The sequence below is a fragment of the Phocoena sinus genome, chromosome 4, assembly GCF_008692025.1.
Source record: "Phocoena sinus isolate mPhoSin1 chromosome 4, mPhoSin1.pri, whole genome shotgun sequence".
In the NCBI taxonomy this organism is placed as follows: Eukaryota; Metazoa; Chordata; class Mammalia; order Artiodactyla; family Phocoenidae; genus Phocoena; species Phocoena sinus.
In genome coordinates, this window is record NC_045766.1 from 31,175,942 (window position 1) to 31,203,884 (window position 27,943).

The 27,943-nt window shown below is 38.8% G+C and overlaps 2 protein-coding genes across 2 annotated transcripts in view; one reads left to right on the forward strand and one right to left on the reverse strand.

The window, feature by feature from the left end:
- The window catches only part of P2RY12 (purinergic receptor P2Y12), a 45,761-nt gene extending 31,769 nt beyond the window's left edge, over positions 1–13,992 (reverse strand). Inside the window, exon 1 of the mRNA XM_032629364.1 lies at positions 13,945–13,992. The gene's annotated coding sequence lies outside the window, so the exon portion shown is untranslated. The remainder of the gene's footprint in view (positions 1–13,944) is intronic.
- Positions 1–27,943, forward strand: part of MED12L (mediator complex subunit 12L) — a 326,027-nt gene that overhangs the window by 267,918 nt on the left and 30,166 nt on the right. The window contains exons 27-39 of the mRNA XM_032629345.1: positions 2,269–2,468; positions 5,467–5,655; positions 6,281–6,355; positions 6,472–6,662; positions 7,489–7,650; positions 9,574–9,685; positions 11,898–11,987; positions 13,032–13,141; positions 13,338–13,473; positions 14,264–14,425; positions 16,264–16,626; positions 18,350–18,506; positions 21,839–22,050. Of these exons, the coding sequence (XP_032485236.1) occupies positions 2,269–2,468; positions 5,467–5,655; positions 6,281–6,355; positions 6,472–6,662; positions 7,489–7,650; positions 9,574–9,685; positions 11,898–11,987; positions 13,032–13,141; positions 13,338–13,473; positions 14,264–14,425; positions 16,264–16,626; positions 18,350–18,506; positions 21,839–22,050 (2,159 nt within the window). The remainder of the gene's footprint in view (positions 1–2,268; positions 2,469–5,466; positions 5,656–6,280; positions 6,356–6,471; positions 6,663–7,488; positions 7,651–9,573; positions 9,686–11,897; positions 11,988–13,031; positions 13,142–13,337; positions 13,474–14,263; positions 14,426–16,263; positions 16,627–18,349; positions 18,507–21,838; positions 22,051–27,943) is intronic.

Sequence of the window (27,943 nt, forward strand, 5' to 3'; positions counted from 1 at the left end):
TCGCCTCAGCGCGCGCGCGCACACACACACACACACACACACACACACACACACACATTCCTTTTGCAATGCCCATGGGTTTTGTAGTAGAAAGGGAAAGGTAGAGCCACACGGAGGGCCACACCCTCTCCTCTGAGCTTGTAATATTGTACAGCCAACATTAAATGCTCATTTCAGTCTTATTGCTCTACTCTGATTACGTTTGAAAGGAAAGCTGGCTGGTCAGTTCTATTTAATAAATATATGTACGTACCATGAAGTCAGGGACTCACATTTTTGCTGTGGTATCTCTAATGCCCATGAGAGAAACTAAAGAGTAGGTTTTCCATACACTAATGTTGGAAGTGTGAATGCATAAGTGATAGACATTTTAATGGCAGAAACCAAGACGCGTCCCATCTAGACATTATCCCCTGGATTTGTAGAACTGGTCTAATCCCAAGTACAATTTGCCAACCTCTTTAAATATCCAGATAACCATATTTTAATCTCAGTGCATAATCACCTGTTTATTTTTCTTTGATTGCCTTTCCTTGACCTTTCTAATTGGCCCCAGTCCTTGGTAGATTTTACAGCTTCCTAAGCCATGGAGGGTTCTTCAGGTCTGAGAAGTCAGGATCAGGCTAGTTGAATGTCAGCAGACCCTTGGACCACGCAGTCCCTGAACACTGTGTTTGTTCTATTGTCTCTACCGTTACAGAAGGTTCTGGCACAGCCTTCCAGACCTTCTCTGTCATCCTAACATCTAAACTGAATGAGGATCTCCTAGACTAGGACTGGCAGAGGTGTTTGTTTCTTTGTTTTGTTTTTGCAGTTTTATCTACCTCACCATGTCGTTCTCAATGTTCTCTCAGGTCCTATCCACTAGGATCTATTTCGAGTTAGGGAGATAGGGTTGTTTTATAGAATTTGGTTTCTAATTTCTGTAGTGGTTTACCTCAAGGTGCGGAAATAGTTGTTTATACACCTAAGGTTGGAAAAAACATGCTAAATGTTGGTACATGTAGAATTTGGTCTTTGTTTCAGCTCCTGAAGAGCTCTGTTGAATTAAATAAACGTCTGTGAGTGGAGTGAACTTGGTGCTTTTTTGTATGAGTATTTGAATGAGAAATGTATAATACGTAATAAGATATTGATGAGTTGAAATGTATTATTTATTCCTCCCCTCCTCTTATGATTTTATAAGCAAATATTCACTAAGCAATTCTGATTTTCTGAAATTTTTTTAGCAGAGTCAAAACATTTTCTTGGTTGACCTGTGGGTTTTAAAAGGCTTTTTGCACTGACCCGGCCTTGGTTTCACTTACAGTGAAGCCGTGAGGGCCTCATCTAAACTCATTTGTTGGTTCCAGGAATTTTTCCTGTTCAACGCTTATGATCCTGTGGGTAAACAGGCAAGGGTTTGGAGGCTCTGTTGTCATTTGGCAATCTTTATCACCAAATTATATTAATTTCTCACTTTTAAAATATGACAATTACTTGTCTTTCATGGCTAGAGAAGATTTCTTATTTCCAGCTATTCAACCATTCTGCTCAGTTCCCCTCCCCGGCCCCAGAACCTTGTAATGAGGAAAACACTTTCCTGAGCTTCGTTTTATTGAGTGTATTAGAGGTTGATCAGGTGAGGTTTTCTAATTTGGATGTTTACAGAGAGGAAAGTGAAAGACATGGGTTATTCAATGAATGCCCTGTTTTCCAGGGCTTCCTTAGTATGCATTGCCCTTTTCCATTCCCAGGGAAATAAATCTCTCTTGTCGAGAAGTTGCTAGTAAGGTGGGCTAAGGCAAAACTTTTCTCTTGACCTATGGATAGAAAATAAGTCATTGTAAGAGAAGAAATGGAAAAGGGACATCTAGAAGGGTGAGTAACCCATTTTTTCCTTGTCTATAAGTCAAATGAATTTGAATACCATTCATGCTTGAAATATTGGTGAAATCAATGTTCTGTGATTATTAAGTGTGATTCATAATGGCCTTTCCAAGTTTGGTGAAAGCATACTTAATTCTGTAAACGAAATAAGGAATGAGTCTTGAACATGTTTTTTTTGTTTGTTTGGTTGGTCGGTTTTTTTCCCCATGTCCGATGAAACTTCTCAGGGTTCTAGCATTTACTCTCTCAATCCCTTCTCTCTGTTGCTGAACAACTGACTATGCAATGATGATCCCATTCATATATTTTAAATCCCTGAATGCTTGCCTCATTTATTTCCCAAATATTTGGCAATATCTTGAACGTCTGTGATTTTGCTTTTGTGATTCTGTTATTTAGGAGATGCCAAAATTGGCAGTAACAATGTCGGCTCTTTAAAGAATGACGACTTCACCGTGAGGGGTTTACGACGTGACGGAAGTGCTGATGATATCTGGACTGCCTCACAAAATTCAAAATCCTGTGGGAAAAGCATCTCCATAGAAACTGCCAATTTAAGGGAATATGCCAGATATGTACTGAGGACTATCTGTCAACAGGTATTCTTCAGATTTAATTTGCCTTTAACTTTGAGTATGTAACTGTTCTTTGGAGAGAAATGCCCAATATTGTAGGAAACTTGTACATAGGTGGTCCTCTTTTTCCTGCCAACTTTATTTTGAAATCATTTCAAATTTGCTGAAAAGTGGTAATAATTATAAAGAACTCTAGTATGCCCTTTATACGGATTCAGTCATTGTTTACATTCCACCACATTTGCTTCATAATTCTATTTGTGTGTGTGAATGTGGCCTCGTATACTTTTTAATGTTTTTCTTTTTACTGAGCCATTTGAGAGTAGATGGCATGCATTATTCTTCTTTACTTTTTAATATTACAGCATTTATTAACATAACCAAACTACAGTTATCAAAAGTAAGGAGGTTTCGCATTGGCATGGTAATTTTTTCTCACCTATAGGCCACATTCCAGTTTTGTCAGTTGTCCCAGTATTGGCTTTGTCTGAAGTTTCCTGTAGATTAGCTTCAGATTATGCTTTCCTGGCCAGGATACTGTAGAAGTACGTTATGTTCTTTCCTCTCAGGTAATCACATCTGAAGGCACATGAGGTTCATTTGCACCTCACTGGAGATGTTAATTTTGATCAAGTTGTCTCCATTGTATGGTTGTTTGATTTTTCTATTGTATAGTTATTATTTTTTCCCTTGCAATTAATAAACAGTTTTGGGGAGACACTCCGAGACAGTGCAAGTTTTCTGTTCCTCATCATTCTTCCCCACCTCACATATAGCATCCATTCTGATTCTTGTCCACACCAGTCTTTACTACAATGGTTGCAAAATGGCTTTTCCCAACTCTTCCACTCCCTCCACATTGATCAGTTTGCATTCTACTCTAGGAAGAGCCTACCCTTTTCCTCCCTCCCTCCCTTCCTTCCACTCATTCATTTTTTTTTCATATATGCTATAATATACTGTCCTCAGTTATTTTCATGTTCAAATTATCCCACATTTGTCCAGTGTGAATCAATCTTTTCATGCTGACTCTTGTGTTATTTTGACACGTCTCTCTCTCTCTCTCTTTTTTTTTTTTTTTTTAAATAACAAGTATTTTCTTACTTTCTGACCTATCTTATACTTCCCTGCCCCAGACCTGGAATTACTCATTCCTTCATGGAACCCTGGTTCCATTTAGTAGAGGACGGTATTTAGAAACCAAGATCCGAGCACTACGTGTGCTTGTTGCTATGCGCAATGTGTGTTCATTGCTTCTAGGCCCTTTCAGCAGACAGATCTAGGGGGAAAAGAACATCCATGTACGTAAATGTGTGTGTGTGTAATCGTGAGTTTATACCGATACCTCCAATTCCAATCAAACTGCACAAATTTTTGTTTGCATTCCCTCATTCCATATTAATACCGCCTTCTTCCACAGTAAGAACCCTGGCTACCAATAACATCAACCATTTACTCATTGGTTGAATTCTACAAAACACCTGAAGTAGCTTCAGAATTACTACCACTATACCACTATGAAAAACCAGCCTACTAAAAGGAGTTGAGGATTTGTTTGTAGCTCTTTTTTCCCTAAGCGTTGACAGTATTATGTTAAAAAGTTATTTGACCTTTCTCTTTCAGCGTGGATATGTTATTCACTTGAAATAGAGTTGATTTCATTTGGTTTTGTTTGTGTTCAGTTTAGATTTCTTTTTCTATCCTAGCTCTGTCTTTAGAGTAACGTACTTCCAAAGGTCAAGGAGCAATAGTGTGTATTCAGAGAGATGTACATCTCCCTCCCTCATCCTTTCTACCCTGGGTTCCTCCCTGCCCTAGGTGATCAATTTCATTATTTCTGGTTTTTCTTTCCATTTTGTATTAAATTCTCCTTCCTTCTATAAAAAGGCCTACCATATATACTCTTTTTCACTTTGCTATAGATATAATGTTGACAGGGTCATGTTTTTCTTAAGGTATACTGTAACCATGGTAAAAGTTAGCTACTAGTCATATAGATGTTGAGAGGGTACTGAGCTGTGCGTTGGTTTCTAACTGTGGGTACACATTGGAGTCACCTGGAGAGTTTAAAAAATATTTTGATGCTTAACAAATTGCTGATGTCTGGGTAGCATTACCTGAGATTGATTTCATTGCTCTGATATGGGGCCTGGGTTTGGAAGTTTAACAAACTCCCCAGGTGATTTTAACGGACAGCCAGCATTGAGCCACTGAGGAGGTGGTTAAGAAACAGGTTGCCTCAGAAACGTATCTGGGTTCAAGTTTGGCTCTAGTACTTCTGAAGATTTCTTACCCCATCTCGTACAAGAACTTGCCTTTGAAAAAATGATGAAGAAAAGCTGTTTAAAAGAATTTTGATTTGGTGGAAACTCCCCAGAGGTCCATTAGCCGTATGCATCAATAGCCTTAAGTGTTTGCTATCCCCCTTGACCCAGCAATTGCACTTCCGTGAAATTATCCTAAGAAAATAATTGTACAGAGAATACATGTGCACAAATATTTATTTACAATGGTAACATTATTCATAATGATATCAAAAAAGGAAGACAATTTTCTAAATGTTATATACTATGTCCTATCTATTAGTGGAATATATTATAGTGCATTCCATAAAAATGAAGAATACATATTAAAATACAGAATCACTCCTGTTATATAGCAAGTAAAAAAAATGATTACAGAACATTACTTAGAGCAAGGCCTCATTCTCCGACTGAAAACACATACCAGTATTTTCTTTATTTAGCCTTTTCTGCCCCTGCTTTATTTTTTTGCGTATTTCTTTTTTTGCATTCCTTTTTAAAAACTTTCTGTAACCAAGATTCTACTTTGTATTTTTAAGAAGTCAAAATACTAGAAAATTTGCTTGTAAGCCTTTTCCCTCCCACTTTTTCCATCTAATATTTTTTAAATTGGAAGATTCCTGTCCGCTTTCTGTTGTGCACCGTGAGTTTAGTACATATTACGTATACATATTGATGAAAGTCTCTGCCTGTCAATATAACTGCTGCATTATTTTTAGGAATGGGTAGGAGAGCATTGCTTAAAAGAACCTGAAAGATTATGCACAGACAAAGAACTTATTTTGGACCCTGTGCTCTCAAATATGCAAGCACAGAAATTATTGCAACTGATCTGTTATCCTCATGGCATTAAAGAATGTACAGAGGGGGACAACCTACAAAGACAGCACATTAAACGCATTCTTCAGGTGAGTGATAATAGTGTGAAGATTGTGTTTTTGTCATTTGACACATTCTTTGTGTTTATAGCAAGAGTTACTCTGCCTCTTTTTTTTTTTTTTTTTTTTTGTCATTGCTAAGTAATTCTTAACTTCAATTAATTCTATTTTTGGGATTTGAAAAATTGGCATTTTTATTCCCCCAATTTTCTGTTTTGTGTAATTGCCACACTTTATTACTGGGTAGTACAGATACTGCAAATTGTGTATAACCATTATATAAATATTGATATGTTAAGTCAGTACTGTGTTTACATGAGAAATAAGCTTTGTAGAGGGACTGTCTTAAGTATGTTATTAAAAAATATCGAAATCATTTTTTTATGTGGTTGGTGAGATAGATTTCGGGAGAAGAAATGTTTGTCTGATTCATTTACAGTGCCTAGCAGAGTAAGGCACATTATTTTAATGTTCCTATTTATTTCTTTGTGTTTATAATGAGCATATGTAATAGACTTGGAAGCCTTCTGATTCATATAAGTCCCTTTATTGTGTGTGATCATTCCTCTGTTTCTTGAGAAAGAGAATAGTGCAAGGAATTATTATGTTTTAAAACACGTTCGATATTCTAATGTGTTAACTCCATTTTCCCCAGAATCTTGAGCAGTGGACCCTGAGGCAGTCCTGGCTGGAACTTCAGTTAATGATCAAACAGTGCTTGAAGGACCCTGTGAGTATATATTGAAAGCGTGTATGTGTATAAAATTTTATGAAAAACAAAACCACGTTGGTGTTTGAGGATAAAGTAACACACACGCGTGCTGGTTTTCTCACGTCTGACTCCAGGGCTCTGGTTCGGTGGCCGAAATGAACAACCTACTGGACAATATTGCCAAGGCAACAATAGAGGTATTCCAGCAGTCGGCCGACCTGAACAATAACTCTTCTAATTCGGGTATGGGCCTCTTCAACCCAAACGGGATTGGAAGTACCGATACGAGTAGCACAAGACAGAATGGAATAAAGACATTTCTAAGGTATTTTTTTCTGTGGTTTTATGAGGCTATCATTAATTTTTCACACGTAACCGTACATTTTATTCTCATAATGCAGTTATTTTTTTCATAAAGCTGCAGGATTGTGAAGAAAATAATTACTTGTAAGTGTCCATTATCACTATTTAATATGTTAAAGGGCCATGCTGCTGGGGTGGGTGACATCTTAGTGTTCTAAATATTAGGTTGACCGGGCCCCGACTCCTTGGAACCACAGGTGACATTCAGGACAGAAGAATTTCTCTAGTGTGCCCTGAGGCTGCTCTATTCCATGGTATTCCTCATATGTTTATTCCTAATAAACACTCTTTCTGCCATCTTTATTAATTGGCAGTTTTGCTCAAATGATAATCACAAAAGGCAGATAGACCTGTATTTCATCATTTAGGTGTAAAGTATAACTAGTGAATTTTGAACCTTTAAAACTTGGTTATTTACATACTTAAACATAATCAGAACATTTCATATTTTAACCATGACAGAGGAGTATATCGCTTGTTAGACAAAAGGACTGTTACTGCTCAGAGAGCCAGAATCATAGAAAAACACTTTTCTAGATTTAAAAAAAAAGTTTAGTTATAGTATCCCCTCAGAACCCCACCTTTTATTGCTTTCCATAAGCATGACTGAAAAGTGTGTGCAAATGTCTGGTATTTGGCAAGAGGAAAGATAGTATAGGAGTAAAAGGGGGAATGTTAGAATAATCTGTGTCTTGTGCATAAAAGGTATGCTCTGGAGTTTCTGTTAGAACCGTGAGAGCAGAGAAAAAGGATGCCTCCTTGGGTATAACATCTTTTTCTGATTTTAGTTCCTCTGAACGCAGGGGCGTGTGGCTAGTAGCCCCCCTAATTGCTAGGCTGCCGACTTCTGTGCAGGGAAGAGTGTTGAAAGCTGCTGGGGAGGAGCTGGAGAAGGGACAGCACTTGGGTTCTTCTTCAAAAAAGGAAAGAGACAGACAAAAACAGAAAAGGTACGTCTGGAAGATGTGTTTCTGTGTGAGAATCTAAAGGACAGTCGAGAAAATCCAATATTCTACAGATACACAGGCTCACTGTACTCAGAGTCCATTGAAATTTCATCTTTATGTGGAACTGAGGACGTTCTGTTAGGCAAATCTCTGTTCCTCAAAGATCCCAGATCATAATATTTAGTGCACTAGCTCTCAATTCTGCCTGTGTACCCTAATCACTGCTACACTATTAAAAATACTGACTTCAGACCTGCTGAATCAAATCTGGATATCCACTTGGTCCCTGTATCCAACAGTTCTTTTGTTGTTGTTGCTTTTCTTGTTATATTTAGGTACTTATGCTTCAATTTCATAGAATAATTTATGATTCTGCCATGCTGGACCCTGGAACAGTTACTAATCTTTTTAACATTTAGGACTCTTGTTCTAGACTAGATATTAACTCACAAGCCTCCAAGTTGAATGTTTTTTAAATTTTATGCCCTAGAAAAGGTGTCAAGTAATTTTATTGGAAAACTGACCATGTTACTGAGAAGGAACATAAGCTCACTCTGATGTGAAACCGTGATGAATTTAGTGCCCCGGGAGTAAAAGGAAATTCCTGACATTGGAAAACAAAACTTCTGAACATACAGGTTTCTTGCCCCCTAATCAGTAATATTTTTTAGCAGCTGCCATTTACTGAGCCCTTATGAAATGCCAACCTCTGTAAAAAACTCATTATACACATACGTGAACATCTCACAGCAATCATATGTGATAGGTGCTCTCATTATATCCTTTTTAAACGATGAAGAAACAGAGGCACTGAAAGGTTAAGTAAATTTCTCAAAGACACACAGCTAAGGAGGTGTAAAGCTGGGGTTGACACCCAGGTGGTCTGGCCTCTGAGTCTGCGCTCTCCTTTCTTAACTGAAGTATCGATACCTTCTGGTGTTGACCTAGCTTTGCGTGTATGCTGTTGGGTTGTTTTGTCATCTTTGCCAGTATTTATTAATCAACCAGATGACTCAGTTTTAATTCTCAAAGTCGATTTGCTAATGGGTGATGGCATGTCATTGCCACACTTCCCACAGGGGGCAGAGACGGTGTGTCAGAGTTTGAAGATGGCTCTTCCCAAGTGAGTCTCTCTCAGCTCTGCCGGTGTAAGACGAAGCAGATTGAAATATTTTGACCTCGATCTCATTTTAAGAAATTTTCCTTTCCGGTGTGGCAAAGTTAGTTGGTCAGTATGCTTTGTCAGCTCTTCCTGGTCATGGAAGAAATACTACTAAAATGACAATTTAAAATGGATTTTTTTATCAGATGTCTTAAAACCACTTTACAAGTCAAGCCTGTGGGATGTGGCAGAGCTGTGCACTAGCTCACTAGCAAGCGTTCTGGTTTTGGAGTCCTCAGACCTCAGTGCGCATCTTACTTAGCTCTCCCCATTCCCAGCTATTTGGTCTTGAGAAATGTGCTGAAAAACAAAGCAAGCAGAACAATTGTATAGGCCTATTTCCTGGACCCTAAAATATGAATATTGTGTAAGAGAAGTTTAAAAATTTTTCATTTCATTCTGTGTATAAAGTGATATTCCTCCTGGTGTGTACCTTTAAATTCAGTTTACTGATGGAAACTACACATTCTCTTCTCCCTGCACCCCCCGACACGCTCATATGCAGCACGAATTAATGCTAGTTTGCGAATTCCTTCGAGGGCAAGAGAACATATTAAATTATTTAGAAGTATTCCAGTGACTTTTAACCATATTAGTTAGAGATATGATTTAACTTTTCAAGGGATCCTGGCTATTTACTACTCCCCTCCCTTTTGTAACAGTAAAATAAATAAGAGCCAATAACCCGAGGGCAAGACATCAGTGCTGCACATGAAGTAATCCTTTCTTTCTAACTAGATCTGCTGTTATTACTTCCTTTGTAGTATGTCTCTTTTGAGTCAGCAACCATTCCTCTCCCTGGTCCTTACCTGCCTTAAGGGACAAGATGAACAACGAGAAGGCCTCCTAACATCTCTGCAGAATCAAGTTAACCAGGTAAAGTACAGTAGAATATTGAGCCAGGCAGGTATTTTCCTAATGGCATTCATTTGTTTTCCTTTCAAATACTGAGCTTAAACTCAAATACTGCCCTTAAAATAAGGGCACAACATGTTTTGATTAGAAGCAGGAAAACACCGTCCATGCCCCCGTTCTCCTACCTGGCACTCTAGTCACCATGAGATTAACAATAGTATAATATTAATTACGTGTTGGGTGAATGTCTGTAGACTATAAAAGTAACGTTTTGCAGATTGCACATAATTTTGTCATATCTGCTCCTCTCCTGACCCTGCCTCATGGGAGAGGTCCTGGAGCAATCTGTGTTGCAGGGGACATGGCAGTACGACAAAAGGGACCTCTCTCCACTTCCTCTGCTGGGCTTCCATGTAGCGGGCAGGGTCTCAGCTTGAGCTATGTAGGTTCAGAAACTCAATTTTACTGCGAGAGCCAGACTGATGCTGGTCAAGTGCACAAGATACTCATTTATAAATCAGAAGGCATTTTGGTTCATTTACAAAGACTTTGCCTTTCCACCAATCACAGTTCTCCTGGTCACTATTCAGAGCACTTATATTCTGTGTACCGCAAGGAAACTGAGTGATCAAAGTGGAATTAGAAAGTGTAGAATGGAGCAGAGTGGGTAGATTTGGTTATATGGGATGTTTTATCCTGCGGTAGCACCTAATGGAGACCTCCCGTGGGGCTGTGATTCTGTGACACCGTGTCTTCTTGTACGGTACTAGATGAACATGAACAAGACACTTAACTCATCTGGTCCCCTTGTCATCCGCTCCCTTTTGGATATGTGAGACTTATTCTCTAGACAGCAGCCAGAGTGATCCTTTTTAAGTGTAAACCACATATTTTTCCAGTGCCCAAAATGCTGCAGTGTTTCTTACTATACCTAGAATAAAACTTCCGGGTCTAGGCTTATATGGCCCTCCACGATTGGGCACTGGCTCCCACCTCTACCTTGTTTCCTGCCCGGCATGGCCTCCCTCGCTCACTCCACTCTGTACACAGAGACCATGTTACTGTTCCTTGAACTCGCCAAGCAAATTCTTATTGCAGAGCCCTTGCGTGTTTTCTCCCCTTCCCTGGAAGTTATTAACATGGCCGGTCCCTCACTTCCTCAGGTCTCTGCTCAGATGTCACCTCCTTAGTCCTCCCCCCACATCCCCCCCGCCAATCACTCTCTAAAAGTCGGACCACAGTCATTCTCTATCCCCTTGCCCTGGTTTCATACCACTTGTTCCACTTATTTTTATTTATCCTGCTGTCAGAATGTCAGCTCCATGACAGCTTGTGTGTTTTGTTAACTGCCTTGTACCCTTCACCTGCCTTGGGGGAGGTTCATCCATATCTTTTGATGATATTTAGGAAGTGCTCTCCTTTTACCATGAGGTGCACTTACAAGTCATCTCTTGGGCTCAGTTACTTCTGTATATGACTCATTTCAGCTCTTTTGAGATGATTCTCATTAGGTGCCCTATTTCAGAGCATGGCAGTATGGATTTGTTTGGGATGTTTTTGCTTATATCATCTGATTCTGGGTGTTCCCCACTTGTGGTTTGCCTTCGCTAAGCAACCCTTCCCTTCCCAACATTTGTCTGAATCAGTGAGGAAGCAGTTACTTAATAAATTGATATGCCACTGATGTCCAATATGTCATATTTTTCAAAATAGGTTACAATATCTTTATCAAGGAAGACAAGTTTATAAACTAGCAAGCCTTCAATGAAACGTCAGAATAATACTTTTGCTGGGATTTGCAGCATGTCCCTAGAAATATAGGACAAGACTGATATAAAATGTAATTCTATCTGTCTTTATCTTTATACTTATCTTTATAAGACCAGTTTAATGATGCATTTTTAAAATAATCTTTATTTTTGTTAATGCTTAACTTGATGACCCTCTACAGCATTTTCTAAGACTCAGTAACAGGATCTGTAATTAGATACGATTTTTCTTAACAGGGTATGTAATTAGATACCAAACGAAGAAATAGCCAGACTTCTGTCTGCCTGGAGGAAGGGGAGGAAAGCAAAATATTATTTTGCCCCTTGGTTTTTAATTTATTAAACTAAGAAGTTGTTTTTGACTGTCAGTTAAAAAAGCTCAATTTAACTTTAAATATGAGAAAAATCAAATTTAACAGGGAAAACAAGTTTTGGGGGTTGTTTTCATTCATCTTCTGATTTAGATTTTAAGTAATTGGAGAGAAGAACGGTACCAGGATGACATAAAAGCACGACAGATGATGCACGAGGCATTGCAGCTCCGCCTAAATTTGGTAAGAGACGCTGCTAGTGTTTTCCCTTCATTACACTTATCGAAATGTGAAAATAACTCCAGCTTTCCACTCCTGCTGTGGTCAGAGTTTCCATTTCAAGGTGAGGCCTGCTGTTTGCTCTCTCTACTACTTCCTTGTCTCTCAAACCTTCTGTCGTCCTGGCCACTGTCCTTCCTGTCTGGTCTGGCTTCTGGACAACAGTAGGTATTTTAGGCATTGGGTTGCCCTCTGCACCTCACCCGCAGTGAATCTCTCTCTCTTTTCCATTTGTGCCAAGAGTAGGTCTTAAAGAACGACTAATTTGAGATGTGTTAGCTTTTACCATACTTGCTTAAAAACTGTGTTAAAACGTCCTTTAAGGCAAAATTTTATCAAACTTTCCATCAAATTGGTCATAAAGACAAATCCCCACAGGGAGGTTTTATAGAAGTTTAAAATTCCTTGGCCACTGCACATTCCTTTGACTTTTCCTTTTCTCAGTGTACAGCCCAGATAAAAGCTACTCTGGAAGATGGCTTGCCTGATATTTGAAATTAATTCCTACGCGTGAACAAGCAGTCCTGGGGGCTTGTCTTTACTTCTCTGTTACCTGGGTATTTCCAAGTGTTATTGTGACAACAGGCTTAGATTCAATAGTAACTGACAACACAAAGTTGTAGATACTTGAGTCACGTGGTTTTGATCTATTCAGCTTTAATTAGATGAAAATTACGTCATGAAACTGGATATCCTGAAATTTAGGGACAAAAGAAAGCTAATTATACTAGTATGTAATTCATGTTGATGACATGTCTACACTAGAGTACCCCTTTCTTTCTTTCTTTCTTTCTTTTTTTTTTTGGAATGACCAGTTCCTGTTCTAATGGAACCAAAAAGAGTAGCAAATATATAGCTAGGTGAGAGAGAAGACAAGATAATCCATAAACTAGAGCACCTTTTAAAAAAATGTTTAAACCAATCAAAATTTGGTTGCATAAAGTGGTGAGGGTGGTATTTTCTCTGTAACACCGTGCATATTTTTTCATTGTATTTTTTATGTGCAAGGTGGGAGGAATGTTTGACACAGTGCAGAGAAGCACCCAGTGGACGACAGATTGGGCCCTTCTTCTCCTTCAGATCATTACTTCTGGAACCGTCGACATGCACACTAACAAGTATGTTCTCATGCATCTCACACTGATTTTGCTGCATGCGTGGGCAGTGAAGGCTTTGATATACTGACTACAAATTCTGTCACATCGTATATTCTTCGGTACCACTAATCATTCTGTGCCTTAAATAAAAATGCTCAGTTATTTAAGAGAGTCTTGGTTTTGCTTTAAGGCGCAAATGCTTTCTTTCTCCTCCTAGTGAATTATTCACAACAGTGCTTGACATGCTGGGTGTTTTAATCAATGGAACATTGGCCTCTGACCTATCAAACGCATCCCCAGGGGGATCTGAAGAGAACAAACGCGCATACATGAACTTAGTAAAGAAACTGAAAGTAAGCTTGTGACCTGCTTATATTGTGGGTTCTCGTTGTCTATGGATTTGTTATTTAGTGCATGTCATCTTATCACTCCTTAAATTAGATATTATTTATTGCATTCAACTTAATGTAATGTGATTATTTTGCTATTTGCTTTACCTCAGCTTCCCAGTACCCAAAAGTTATAAGTATATATAACCTGGAGATTTTTCTTAAAATAATTATATTCATAAAACATTTAATTTCTTAAGGAACTTTAGAAATCCCTTGTCAAATGTATAACCAAAATGCCAACATTAGATTTAGGATAATTTGGCCTTCGACTGGCAGCGTGCTGTTGAAAAATAAACATTTGCATTGATATTTCTAAATTCGATTCATTTGAGCAGCCACTAACACAGTCTTTGAAATAAAGTGCAAACAAACAATGCAGGAAAAAAAATTAACATACCCGATGACCTTACTAATAAAATAACCAGTGGTTACCTTGAGGTCTGACCCTGGATTGGGGAATGCGTTCCGTGCTGCAGCTCCTGCCTTCTGGTTGCAAATGCTACTCTGGATTTTTGTCATCTCAGCACTCTGATGTGTGTTGTGTAACAAGGATGTCCTTATATGTGTTCTATTTTCTACTTAAATAGAAGAAATGAAACATCCTCACCATTCTCAGTGAAAGCTGCCCCATAGACCATCTTCAAGGTTAAAGAACATTCCAGCTATAAAAAAGGAAATGGAACTTCCTTCTTGTTAACTTTTGACTTTGTTGTAATTTCTGTCTTACTTCTCTGTCCCTTTTTTTTTTTAGAAAGAGCTGGGAGACAAGCGGTCAGAAAGTATTGACAAAGTTCGACAGTTGCTACCTTTGCCAAAACAGACATGTGACGTCATCACTTGTGAACCTATGGGCTCCTTGATTGACACAAAAGGAAACAAAATTGCTGGATTCGACTCAATAGACAAAAAACAGGCAAGAGTAAATGTTTGTTTCTTATATCTAAAAATGCATGAACTTACAAAGACAAAATGCATTTTCTTGTCTTCCTATAGGGCATGTAAAACATCTTAACTTTATTGTTTCTTGATTTTTTAAAACATATCCTTGTCATTTAAACGCAACGGTTATTGGCATTATCATACAGATAATGATCTTTGAAGATCTTCATTTAAAACTGTTCCTGAATTTAAGTGAATTTCTGAAGCCCACCAAGGGAAAAGTAAGTAAAACCTCAATGTAAAAAAAAAAAAAAAAAAAAGCAAAGATGGGGTTTGATTTTACTGCAGAATTGGAAACAGAATACGTTTAATAGATGAGAAAGTTTTTATTGGTAAAGTCTTCACGTAGTAATTGTTTTGAGTAAACAAATTGTTTTAAAGTGATGGCACTTTATTTCCTTATCAACTGAACAATATTTAATGAACACTTGATTCATATAAGATACTAAACGTGGTTCTCTAAAATATGAGAAGAATGGTCAGTTACTCTTTCAATGAACACTGAGCAGCCACAGATTTCTGAGATCACAGGGATGAAAGACAGAGTTCCTACCCTTAAGAGGAAGTAGATGATCACAGTGTGGTGAGATTTGTGTGTCCTGGTACGGAGTGCTAGGGGAAGCTGAGAAGGGGCCAACACATTCAGATGTGGGGTAGGTAGTCAGAACAGGACCCTTAGGAAAATCGACGCTTGAATCATTTTGGAGGATTAAGAGTCAGCCAGGAGTGAAGGCAGAGTGTGGTACAGGTACAGGGAAGTGTTTGTGCAAAGGCATGAGAGACTGTCGCTTACAGGCAAGATGCAGCGCTGCAGTAAATCAGAGCGCCCTGAGTGCTGGTACCCGCACGGTTTGTGGAGAGAGGCAAGGCTAGAGTCAGGGGCAGGTTGAGTTCGCAGTGCTGGTGGGCTCTCCAGTGGTGACACATTTGGGTACATGGTCTTGGCACCCAGGAAAGAGATGTAATGTCAAGACAGATATTAGGAAACAGTCAAAATACAGATGGTAAGTGAGCCTTGGTTTTGGATGAAGCCACCGTGGAAGAGTGTGTGTAGCTTTGGAACGGGAGCATTCATAAGTTATTCAAAGTAACTTGAGCGGTTATTTTCAGGGTCACGTGGAAGAAAAATCTTTTCCGATTGGTGTGCCAGGGAAAGGACCAAGGGACAGTGCCAATTAATGCTAAAAAATAAGAAACTTATTTTCAGAAACAGAATAACATTTCTTCTTCTGCACTCAGTAGAGATAAGCTTGAATTGAAGGTCTTTATTTGTACCTGTTGGTGCAAGTTAATTCTGTAATAATATTACTTAACTATTCAGAGACTGCCCAAGTAAGTACCTGAAAGGTGCCTGTATTGAATCAAGTCCAACCCAATTAGGGGTTGACTATAACTTGACTCCTAAGTTTTGTTTTATCTTAAAAGCAATAGATTCCAAAGGTTTACAGTTCAGTATAGTAAGATCACCTTTGCAGTGTTTTTTAGAAATTTTTTTTTTTTTTTGCTAAAAAAAAAAACTAAATGGAAAAAAAATGCCATTTACAGTAAAATCTACTGTACTGTCTGGTGTCACAGCCTGAACAGTGTCATCTAAAGGACCGTAGAACTGGAGTTAAAGGTCTGGATTGTAGCCGCCGCTCTCAGTGATCTGGTGTCAGCCTGGACTCATCACTTAGCCCGTCTGCCTTGTGCTAGAGTTCACTAAGGCCCCCACGAGGCAGAACGTTCTCTGAATCCATGTCCCAAGCAAGCCTGGCCTCCGAATCAGGCAAAGATCTAAGCGTGTGGTCATAACACATTATTTCGCCACAGGGTCTCCAGGTCTCCACGAAGCAGAAGGTGTCCCCATGGGATTTGTTTGAGGGTCAGAAGAACCCAGCTCCTCTGTCCTGGGCCTGGTTTGGGACTGTCCGCGTGGACCGGAAGGTCATCAAGTACGAGGAACAGCATCACCTCCTCCTGTATCACACACACCCCATGCCCAAGCCCCGAAGTTACTACCTCGAGCCACTGCCCCTGCCCCCTGAGGAGGAAGAGGAAGGGCCTACATCTCCCATCTCTCAGGAACCGGAGAGGAAATCAGCTGAGCTGTCAGATCAAGGAAAAACCACAACAGATGAAGAGAAGAAGACAAAGGGAAGGAAGCGCAAGACGAAATCCAGCTCGAGAGTTGATGTGAGTACGGGAAGTAGAGAGAGGTCTTGGGCACGTTAACGTCTCCTAGCAGATTTACTAGTTCCTGAATTATATCCCTAAGAAACATTCCTAGGCGCAGTCTCAGCCTATTTGTAAGCTGTCCTGACGGCTCAGATGTTATCAACAGAACCTCCTCTACTTTTCATAACTTTGTTTAAGTTTAGGCTTCAATTGTGAATAATATGAATATTTCACTGTCTCACAATTTCTCAAATTTGAAACTTGAATTTTTTGACCTATAAAATCTCATCCTCGTACATATTTTTATTATGAGGTGTCTAAAATATTTTTTGTATTTTGGGCAGTTGGTACCTATAGTAAATTAACATAGAAAACTCTTCGTTTTCCCTAGATAAAACCCCATCTAATCTATCTAATAGGATGATTCTGAGATCTCCTAGTTTACCATTTCCGTCTTACTCTCCTTTATATTCTGCTTTTTACCGTATTTTCAGACTTTATAAGAAGTAAAATAAACGTAATTTGAAACAGTTTTACTGCTTGTTTCCCTGCTAGCCTTCCCTACCTAGAGCAACCTTTTCTGAAAAAAAAGACATCTGTGAGATGGTAACTTAGAAATAATTTTATAGAATTAACATGTAAAATAGCTTTCCATTTAAACTCACCTGAAAATATTTGAGAGGGAATTTGTGACATTTTTCTATAAAATTCGAGAGGGTTCTTGTTGTCCAGTGGAAGAAATATTCACAAGTTGTTGTTCAGTCATCATGACTAATTATTGGTACTGTTCACCTGTGTCGAAACCAAAACATTTTTTTTCCTAGCTGATAGCTTGGTGATTAATAGTATTCTAGAAATGACCGCCATCGCTTTTGGATGCCACTTGAATGCCAGTGCCCTCTTCTCGTGTAGCCTTCCTACCAATATCCCTCTGTTCTGAAAAAGGTCCAGACTGTTTTAATAAGGTTCAGACTGCCACTCCCCGGAGTCTGGGTCTCCTAGCCTGTCTATCCACATGGATGCATTTCTGTTCTTTTCAGATGCTTTAAAAGACCTCAGACTCATCTCATTCCCCAGGTGCATCCTGGTCATGTCCCTTTCTCCCATACTTTTCCTGAAGCTGCCTCTTTTCAATCGGGTGTATTGCAGGGAACTGAGCTTTTATTTTTCCTTTCATCCTTCAGGGCTAGAGAAGGAGGAATTGAGGCATTCAGGTGTGATCCTTAGAGGCTTTGCAGTTGCTCCAAGGAAGAGAAAGCCCTGGGCAAGAAGTGTGGTGAGGGGCGGAAGGGGAATCTACTTCTTGAGAGTGCTGTACTGAAAGTTGGAACTAAGACACTGTCTAGGCTGGAGACTGGTTCTGAAGTACTGTGGGCCTTTCTGGCTAATTCTCATCCAGGTACAAGGTATCAGGAAAGCCTTGTAAGATGCGGTGAGCGGGAGATTCAGCCACTAAAGACACTTTCTCGGCTGTGGGTGATGGTCAATACTGGTGTTCTAAATGTGCTTTTAGTATTTTAAACACAGAGTGCAGAAGAGATCCTTTTTCAACTTCCCCTACGGTAGCCATGTACATTTTAAGTCAAGGAAGAGTTTTAATTTAAATGAGTGTTTTGCAGAGAATATGCTGACTGCTGGGATAGGAGCTCTCTCAAATAATGTGATAGGAGGAATTTGCGTTAATTACCTTTGTGGCGTGTGGAGTTAAGTAACTGTTTTTTTCTTTAACCCTGTGTTGAAGGAGTATCCACAGAGCAACATGTACCGAGTGCCTCCCAACTACTCACCCGTCTCCTCCCAGATGATGCATCACCCACAGTCCACCTTGTGGGGCTACAACCTCGTGGGTCAGCCCCAGCAGCCCGGCCTTTTCCTTCAGAGCCAGGCTCTCACTCCAGGTATGTGAAGACGGAGCGTAGTCAGGGGACTCCGAGGTGAGAAGTAGCTTGGGGTTCTCTTTGCTTTTAAACTGAAACCTCCACACAACTTGCACATTTCCAGAAGTGAGCGCTCAGTGGACATGTCTGTAATTCCCTCCACTCAAGGTGTTTTTTCCTTCTTCTAAAATTTCAGTTTCAGTGGCTAGTTCATGTGTCACTTTTGAAATTTTCATCCAATGTCAGAAGGAGATTAGCCACTGATGCACATCTCAGCTATAAAGATAAAAAGTTGATAAAGTTTTGTGTTGTGAAATTTGCGTGTGCTTTTATCAGATATAATTCTTACCAGCATTTTGAATTATTAGACACTATTATAGTGTCTTTTATTGTTTCCTCATGTGATAACTTTTAAATTGTTTACACCACAAAGGATCTCAGAAGTTTGGTGCAGCAAATAGATATCAGTAAGAAATCCTACCATATTCACAGTAAATGTTAGTATTGCTTTGATTCAAGCCCAAGTAGATTTTATATCTAGAATAAAGATTTTTATGAATAAAGAAGTCTCTTAATTAGAAATGAATTTAATTTTTTCTTTCTAAATGAAAGTTTGCCTGTTTCTGCGAAACAGTTTATTTTGAGATCTCAACCTGCATTTTGTTAGGATGTGACATCCTAACAAATAATCATTTTTCCTTATTGTGTTCTGTATTATATTGTGATTTTTATTGTAATTGGAGTATGACATTTTGATTCTTGGCTTCCAGTAGGGGAGAGTCCATATTTTGTCCTCTGCATCTGTGGTCAAGAGAGCTGGTCTGGGAGTTACAGTTCTGCTTCAACTCTGGCTCTACCACCCTCTTACTGTATCATCTCCACCATGTCTTAGCTTCTCTGTGCCTCAGTCTGACTGATCATCTGTAAAGTGGATGTGCTAACGTATGCCCTCCTAGTGTGGGTGATTCAGTTATCCATTCAGCAAAATGTACTGAGCTTCATTCATCGTGTGCCAGATACAGTTTTAGTTGTTAGGGTATTGGCAGTAAGCAAAATGGATGAAAACGCTCATTCTTTCTTTGGAGAATGAAATAAGTTTTATATTACATACACAGACGAACACACATATATAATTTAAAGTGAGTTTTTAAAAATATAGCATTTAGAAGATAGCCTGACACAACAGACAGGTTCGGTAAGTGATCTTAACGTATCCTACCTCAGGGCTTTTGCACATGCCGGCCCCTGCCTGGAGTGGGCTCCCTCAGATATCTGCTTGCTCACTGCCTGCTTCCTTTGGGTTGAGGCCTGCACTGACCACCCTGTTTTAAACTGTAAATCACACCCTTTCCCTGGCCCCTCTGTTCCCCTCCTCTTCCTTCAGTTTCTTTCTAGCATCGGCACTTGTTTATAGACTCTTATCTATATTTTACTTACTTCCTGGTTTATTATCTGCCTTCTCCAGAATGTAAGCTCCGTGAGGGCAGGTATTTTTTTCTCATGGCTCACTATAGTATGCCCAGAACTTAGAGCAGTGTCTGGCTTGTAGTGGGGTCTTAAAAATAGGTTATTGGGTGAATAGAATGTAGACGACAAAAGAAAGAACAGACTAGGCAGTGGTAAATGTGGAAAATAATAAGGGCTCATCCTCTCTTTTGACTTTCTCTTTAATTCCAAAGTCCTTGTGAATTTAAGCATTTTAAACTTTTTAGATATTGAAATCAAACACAAAGACTGTCTATAAATTGAAGGCTAAGTATTTTAAAAGGCACATTACCCTTTTCCCCCTAGAATACCGTAAAAGGTGTTTATAAGTTGAGGAACTTTAGGTATTAGGTAAGTCTTAGGTATCATGACATGTAAGAAAAAGAATTGAAGAAGACAGTTAATTATGAGGATTTTACGTGTGTGAATTAATAGATTTTCATAAAGTTTTAAATTCTGTGGAGTTGAGGAAGAGTATGTATCGTCTGCTTGCATTCATACATTCTTAAAAATGCAAAACAGTGCCCTCCCCTCCAACACACACACACACACACACACACACACACACACATATACACATATACATCTTTAGCAATCTCTCTCATGTATACACTCCAGGATGGTAAAGTTATAAGGAAATGCATGTGAATAATAAAGAGCATTTGGTGAGAGATGGGGAGAAAATTAATTCGGTAAGACTATACAGAGGGCTTCAGTGTATTTATTATATCTTATTTCTTGAGCTGACTCAGAGGTATAAGATTATAGAAAAGTGAGGGAAATTAGAAGTAGGTCATAGTCTAATCTTTAAAAAATGTCTCTTACTTATAAAATGAGTCAATAAAGTTGTATTAGTATATTTCCAATTCTTGCTTCAACAGGTTACCTTTCGTCATGTTACTCAAATTGACCTCCCACTTTTTTTCCAAATGTTCTTCAAATGCTGCTGAATGACGTCATAAATCATATTGCTGATTGTGACGCTGAGTCTTAAAAAGAATGTGGGTTTTCCCAGTGATCAGTGTTGAAATGTTTGTTTCCATCATACAAGTTGGTTTAAAGGAAAAATATAACATTTGTAAGGTATTTATATAGAAGTTTTCTTATTCACATACATTCAAGAATATAAACTATCTGGTGAGTGAAGGATTGGCACCTACCTGAAGCCAGTAAATGTTGAAAATTTTTTTTCCTCTTAAAGGTATTTGGCATATTATATATGCAGATATGTTAAGGTTTTCATTTGTTTTTTTTAAGCTATAATTAATGTTTCTTGTTTATTTGACTTCCACCCTTCAAAAAAGATGTGTTTTGTCTTTAGAATCACGGTATTTGAAGCTTCCGAGCATTTCAGGTTTTTAAAGTTTCGTCATGCTTCTCTACTGAAAAACAGGCATTTTTATTTTGCTGTGGTAAAGAAGCTTAAATACCATGAACTTCAAAAGGGTTTAAAATTACAAAAGGGTCTCTATGCCTGGCTTAGCACACTTGATAGAATACCCCACGAAGGCAATACATTTTGTGCAAGTCACGTGTCCCCGGGGCGCCTCGCATAATTTAAAACCCACATGATTCTGAACTTGTGCCAGTTACTCTGCCTCTCCGGGCGTTTCACTTTACCAACCAAAGTGGGCCCTCTGTGAAGTCATTCAAATATTATCATTCACTAGACGTCCCCCTCCCCATCGTTTGGAATTTATGCAACTCTTAGGGATCTTTGATATTTGTAGAGGGTGGGGCAGTGCCCTACTTCCCACTAAGCTCCTCAGGTGAGGCTCAGGGGGTGAGACTTCCGTGTTTTAATAAAGTAAGGAAGACCTATCGCGTTAACATGCGCAGAAAGCCCTTCCTTCCGGTTGCTTTTGTAGGTGGCTCCAGGTTGGACCCCGCGGGCTCCTTTGTCCCCACCAATACCAAGCAAGCTCTGTCCAACATGCTGCAGCGGCGCTCGGGGGCCGTGATGCAGCCGCCCTCCCTTCACGCCATCACGTCGCAGCAGCAGTTGATACAGATGAAGCTTCTGCAGCAGCAGCAGCAGCAGCGGCTCCTCAGGCAAGCCCAGACGCGACCTTTCCAACAGGTTTGTCCCGATCAGCAGTGTCCTCCTCCACGTTTCACTAGCTCCTCTAGCTCGGGATGAGAGTGGGGACGTGACAGATCCTTGGTGCACGTGCACGCCTGTTGACCTGTGCGAGCGAGTGCACGTGGATCTCTCTCGTACAGGTTGATACACGCTTCTCCCCCCTTGTATTTTACTATTATCGTGGATCGAATAAGAACTTGAAATGTCTTAGGGTCATTCAAAGTATGCCTCAAAACAAAAAGAAGAGCTGATGATTCTCTAGTCACTTGGAAGCTGCAGGACTTTTATCCTTGAAGTGACCTTCTCTGAGCACTCATTCCCCATGATAGTTATCACCATATTCCGTACTCCTTTTAGCTCTACTTTCACGTGTTATTATTTGATGTACTACTTTGAGGTTGTAGCTCTGAAGCCCTGATGTTTCCTAGGTTTTCTCCTACAGTGCCCTGTACTGCACAGACTCTGTTTTTAGCATATACTTCACAAGATCTACAGTAGGCAAAGAATACATACACTACAAGGGACAGTCAGTATATGGATATTGTTAACTCTTGATTTATATTATTTCTATTTTTATGCCCTATAACCCCATTTTCTATAAATTTTAAAATGATAGTGATTGTTTAGCATTGGTGGAAGTCACACAAAACTTAGTATAGACTCATAAATAACCCACCCATCTGTACAAATATGTTAAAGTAAAAAGAGAGAGGTGAGAATGTGACTTTTTCTTCCAGTTTCTGTACACTTTTTGTGTTTTCCAGTTTTTCTTAGAACAATTGCACTAGGGTGATGCTGACGATAGCCGCTAACACGATGAGAGCACTTACTTTTTGCCAAAACGCTTCTGAGAACTTTAATGTATTGATTGTCTTAGATCTCACAGCAACCCTTGAGGGAGTTACTTCTTTATGATCCTCAAAGGAAGTAGCCAGTCTACAAGTGTATCCTGCTCTAAGAACAACCACAGATTTTCAAATTAGCAAGGAACTCTAACGCTTTTAAAAATATTCTTTGTATTTTGAGTAACTTTCTAGACGTATCTCCATTGTACAACTTGTGGCACTTCTGCATGAAGTCCACTTAGTGATTTTGGGGATGGGAGTGGTAGGGCTAGTTATGCAGTCTTAAAAATGGTTCTTTTCCTTTTTTTAATTTATTATTTTTTTCTAACCTGTGTTATAAGAAGGACAGGAGAGAGGAATCTAGTTTGAACCACATGAGAATACAAACAACAGTCACTACATGCTTGTCTCCCCCTGAGCTCTCAGAGATTTTTGATCACTCAAACTCCCTGGGTGTCGGGAAACACGGGCCTAAGTTACTTCTTACACAGAAGTGATGAAGATTTGATTAAAATCCTTAAGAAGCCTTGATTTTTCTCTAAATAAGCAGCATGTGTGGAGTCATTTAAAACCTCAGTGGGATTTTAGCTCTTCTTGGGGATGAATGAAAATAAGTTACATCACTGTTTCAAATCCTTATCAAGAAAAATTTACTGGAAGTCGAATAATTCTTCTACTAGAATGAATTCAGTTCCCTTTTAAAGTAATTTAAGCCTAAGTAAAATTTACCTTCCAATGAGAAATGTTTATTTTTTTGCTATCTACCTTTTTATCACAAGGTAGAATTTGACTTATTAATAGCCCACTTTCAATCTATGACTGCTGGATTCAGTTTTGAATGTCTCTAATTGGGCAGGAGCTCACTGTGTCATTTATATAGGTGAAACACCTGTCCTCAGAAGTTCACTTCCTGACACAAGCCATGACAAGCTATTTCCCCTAAAGCAAAAAAAAAAAAATTTTTTTTTAAAGGGGATTCAATAGAGTAATCTTCACGTATTCAGAAATATCCTTGCATGTTTGGAGAAGGTAGACTTACGACCTAAAACGTCACTGTGGGACCCCATTACTCACAACACTCAAAAATACCTGACTCTTCTTTCATACCATCTAGGGTTGTACTGCTGGTACCAATAGGGATTAACTGATAATGCGTTCTTTTTTTTAACTGATTCTTTTGTAGCAACTCTGTCACATGTTGGATTTTTCTTTTCTTTCCTTTTATCTTGCTTTTTTTTTTTTTTTTTTTCCTTTTGAGAAGTCAGGAGTTCTTTCTTCAAGTAATAAAAGCTCAACTTCGTAACAGTGATTGTACTGGCATACCTTGTTTTACTGTGCTTTTGCTCTGTGGCACTTCACAGATATTACACTTCTCACAAATTGAAGGGTTGTGGTAACCCTGCATTGAGCAAGTCTCGGCACTGTTTTTCCAACAGTATTTGCTGACTTTGTGCCTCTGTGTTACATTTTGGTAGTACTTGCAATATTTCAGACTTTTTTATTATTATATTTGTTATGGTGATCTGTGATCAGTGATCTTTGATGTTATTACTATGACTCACTGGAGGATCAGATGATGGTTAGCATTTTTTAGCAATGAAGTTTTTTTTTAAATTAAAATGTACTTTTTAAAAGACATAATACTATTGCACACTTACTAGACTACAGTATAATTTAAACATAGCCTTTATAAGCACTGGGAAACCAAAAACTTCAAGTGACTCTCTTTATCGAGGCATTCGCTTTATTGCGGTGGTCTAGAACCAAATCCGCAGTATCTCCAAGGTGTGCCTGTATAATAGTCACCTCTCCTTCTCCCCCATATTCTTTCTTTAACTGTTGAAACTTGCTTTAGAGTTTCTGAAGGGCTTTCAGAAGCAGACATGTTTTTTTCTCCCTCACCATTCTTGAAGTGTTGGATAATTGAGGAGAATAGAATTCTGTAAAGGAAGAGAAATGCAGTCACATTTCTGCAGTCACAGGATGGAGTGGTCCTCCATAGAGTAGATGAGACTTGTATGTAGCATCTGCTAGAGTGCCTGCACCGAGGAGGTTCTGAGGGAAATGTTAGCCCCTTTCCTCTCTCCCAGTAGATCATGGATTAGTATACCTAGAATCTAGCTAAATATGGTATCGTGGCACAAAAAAATTCTCCTCGTGGTAATCTTTAAAAATCTAGAATAAAGGCAGAATTATATGGAATATAAGGGATATTGATACAATGTTTTCATATGTGATTCTAGATGCAATTCGTTGTTTTTCTAGTAAGCACTGACCCATGTCCTTCATAGTAAGAAATGTTGATTCAGATTTTGGCAATAGCATCTTCTCGGGTTAAACGCACACACAGAATGTGATTCTCTCTAGCTACATACAAACTTGTGGGGGTTTTTTTTCTTTCAGTTTTTGGCTTCTTATAGAGAAGATGAAATAGGTATCATTTTCCTCCTTATCCTACAAATTTTCTAATTACAGAATCCATTTTCTTAAATGTAACAAACATGTTGGAGAATTTCAAATTACTTAACCTTCAAAACTTATCTTGGAATTGTAGCAGCGGCTTTTAAAGACTGACCAGTTGCTCCAAGCCTTGGATGTGACTCTAGCTTCTCAGGCTGGTTGTACAGTGACCCCCGGCTGGCCCCCTCTTCTTAGGTCAGGCATTGGGTCTTATAATACTTTGTATCATCTTTCCACCTACTGAGCAGAGGATAGAACTCTATGCGATGTTTATTGAATGAATTCATGTTTTGAGCAGCTATTTCCAGAACCCTGGAGTTTCTTAGTAGCCTTGATCCTTAGCAACCTGATTTTTATCCACAGACTCATCTCGTACCTCTTCCTCTGAGTGCTCCCAGAAACTTCTCCCAACAGCAACCCCTGCTATGGTTGTTTGCAAAACCTAGATGGGGCCGAGAGGGCACAAATTCCTGAATTCTGGATACATCTCAGACCTTGCAGAGTCCCCTTAGCCTCTTTACATGTAATGGACAGAGTTGATGTGTGTGGGAAGATCTAGCCTTAGATGGTGCACAATGAAAACTAGAGAACCATTATAGAATAATTCTGATTCTGCTGCAGACTGAATATCAGCTTCAGTTGGTCATGAAATTTTCTGTTATGAACCATCTTAGATTTCCTTAGGAATGTATCAATAGTGTCTAGAAAACAGGTGCTAAATAGCATGGATATTGTTAGGTATTGTTAACCAAAGTATTTGATGTAGTGACTGTTATTATAATCGGGTGTATTTTCTTACAGCTTTAGTGCATATTAACATGCACAAAGATGTTAGGTGAGGGAGCTTGTTGTCATTTTTCTCAGTTGTAGTCTTCATCCAAGGAAGTAGAAATTCTCTCCCCCTCCATTCCTTACTCAGTGTCCCTTATTTAAATGGGACGCAGTATAGTGGTTTTGTCACCTTTCTGTGCCTCAGAGGCTCATCTATAAAATGGAGCTAATGCAACATTTACTCCACAGGGTTCTTGTGAAATTAATGATTTAACGTCTGTAACAGCCCTTAGAACAGTGGCTGGCTTATAGTATGTGCTTTACTTGTATAATTACATTAATTGTCCCTAATATGATTGGTGTTCAGTGGCCACCAGTAGAAGAGACCAAGAAAAAGGAATGTTGAATATTGTTTAGTTTTCCTAATAGCCATTTTGGTTTCTTAGAGCAGTATGTTTTTACCATCTAAATTCTGTGATACAAACTTTAGAGGAACTGATTCCAGTTTCACTGTTAAAAATGTCACTGTAATATTTTGTTTTCCACATATCCCATGAGAACTATCATAAAATAGAGAATGCTGGTTATAATAATGCCAAATGCTGCTTAAATTGTTTTTCAGTCACCTTCTTCTTGTATCTAATATTTTTCTTCTGACACAGGGTAATTTCTTCCCCTCCCCCGCCCCCCCCCCCCCACCTTATCAGTATTCTAGAGAAGGGGCTTTTGAAGGGAATCTTAAGTTTTGATACAGGAAGAGAACTTAATTTTGTGCCTTGATTTATGATATCACTTTATCCTGATTTCTCCCTTTCAATGCACAAAATCATCTTGTGTTCTTTGTAATAATCAGTGCTAGACAGTTTATTTTGAGAGACCAGTGAAAGATAAAAGATAGGTTTAGCTTAATTTGATTGAGGCACATTTGGAAGAAAGCAATTGATTGTTGGCTACAGATAATGAATCATAAGGATTTTCATTATATTAAAGAGGAAGATTTCTGACAGACAGAAATGATGTGCTCAGTTATAGCTGGTGGTTACTGGTGAGAACACTTGGTTATCTAACCATGGGGCAGGTGCCGTCACTGTGTATCCAAATAAAGGAATTAAGTAACTTAATGAAAGAACACTGACTGAGTCAGAGCCTTCCAGAGTTGTCAGCTCCTTGGCGAAAGTGTCTCTGTAACATCCTGAAAGCATGCCTCTTGGATTGATGAAGCTCATTTAAGTTGAGCAGCCATCCTTTTTGGTCTGGTAATTGATCTACCTTCTGGATATGGTATCACCTTGGAATATCTGTTTCCTTCCTTTTGCTCTTTCCCTCCTACTCACTCTTCAGCAGTGTTTTTCAAACGTACAAGAATAGACAATAATACAGCAAACACTAATGTACTTACCACCTAGCTTTATTAAATAATAATGTTCGGCCACATTTGCTCTAGATCATTCTTTTATTACATAAAACTTTACAGATGTGGATGAGGCCCCTTGTCTCATAAAGAAAAAGAGGTAATCACTATCATGAATTCCATGTTTTTCTTTTTTACGAATGTCTTTTATATTTTTACTACATATTTTTGCATCCATGGACATAAACATTATATAGTATTACTTTCAGATTTGAAACTTTACATTATGATAGTCTCACGCAGGTATTTTTGTACTGTTTTGTAACTTTTTTGTCTTGACTAATTTTCAATTATATCTACTTTGTTATACTTGGTTTTATGTATTTGCTTGTCCTGGTTGGATACTCTTCCATTATCAGTATTAACATTTATCCATTCTGTTGATGATCATTTCAGTTATTTC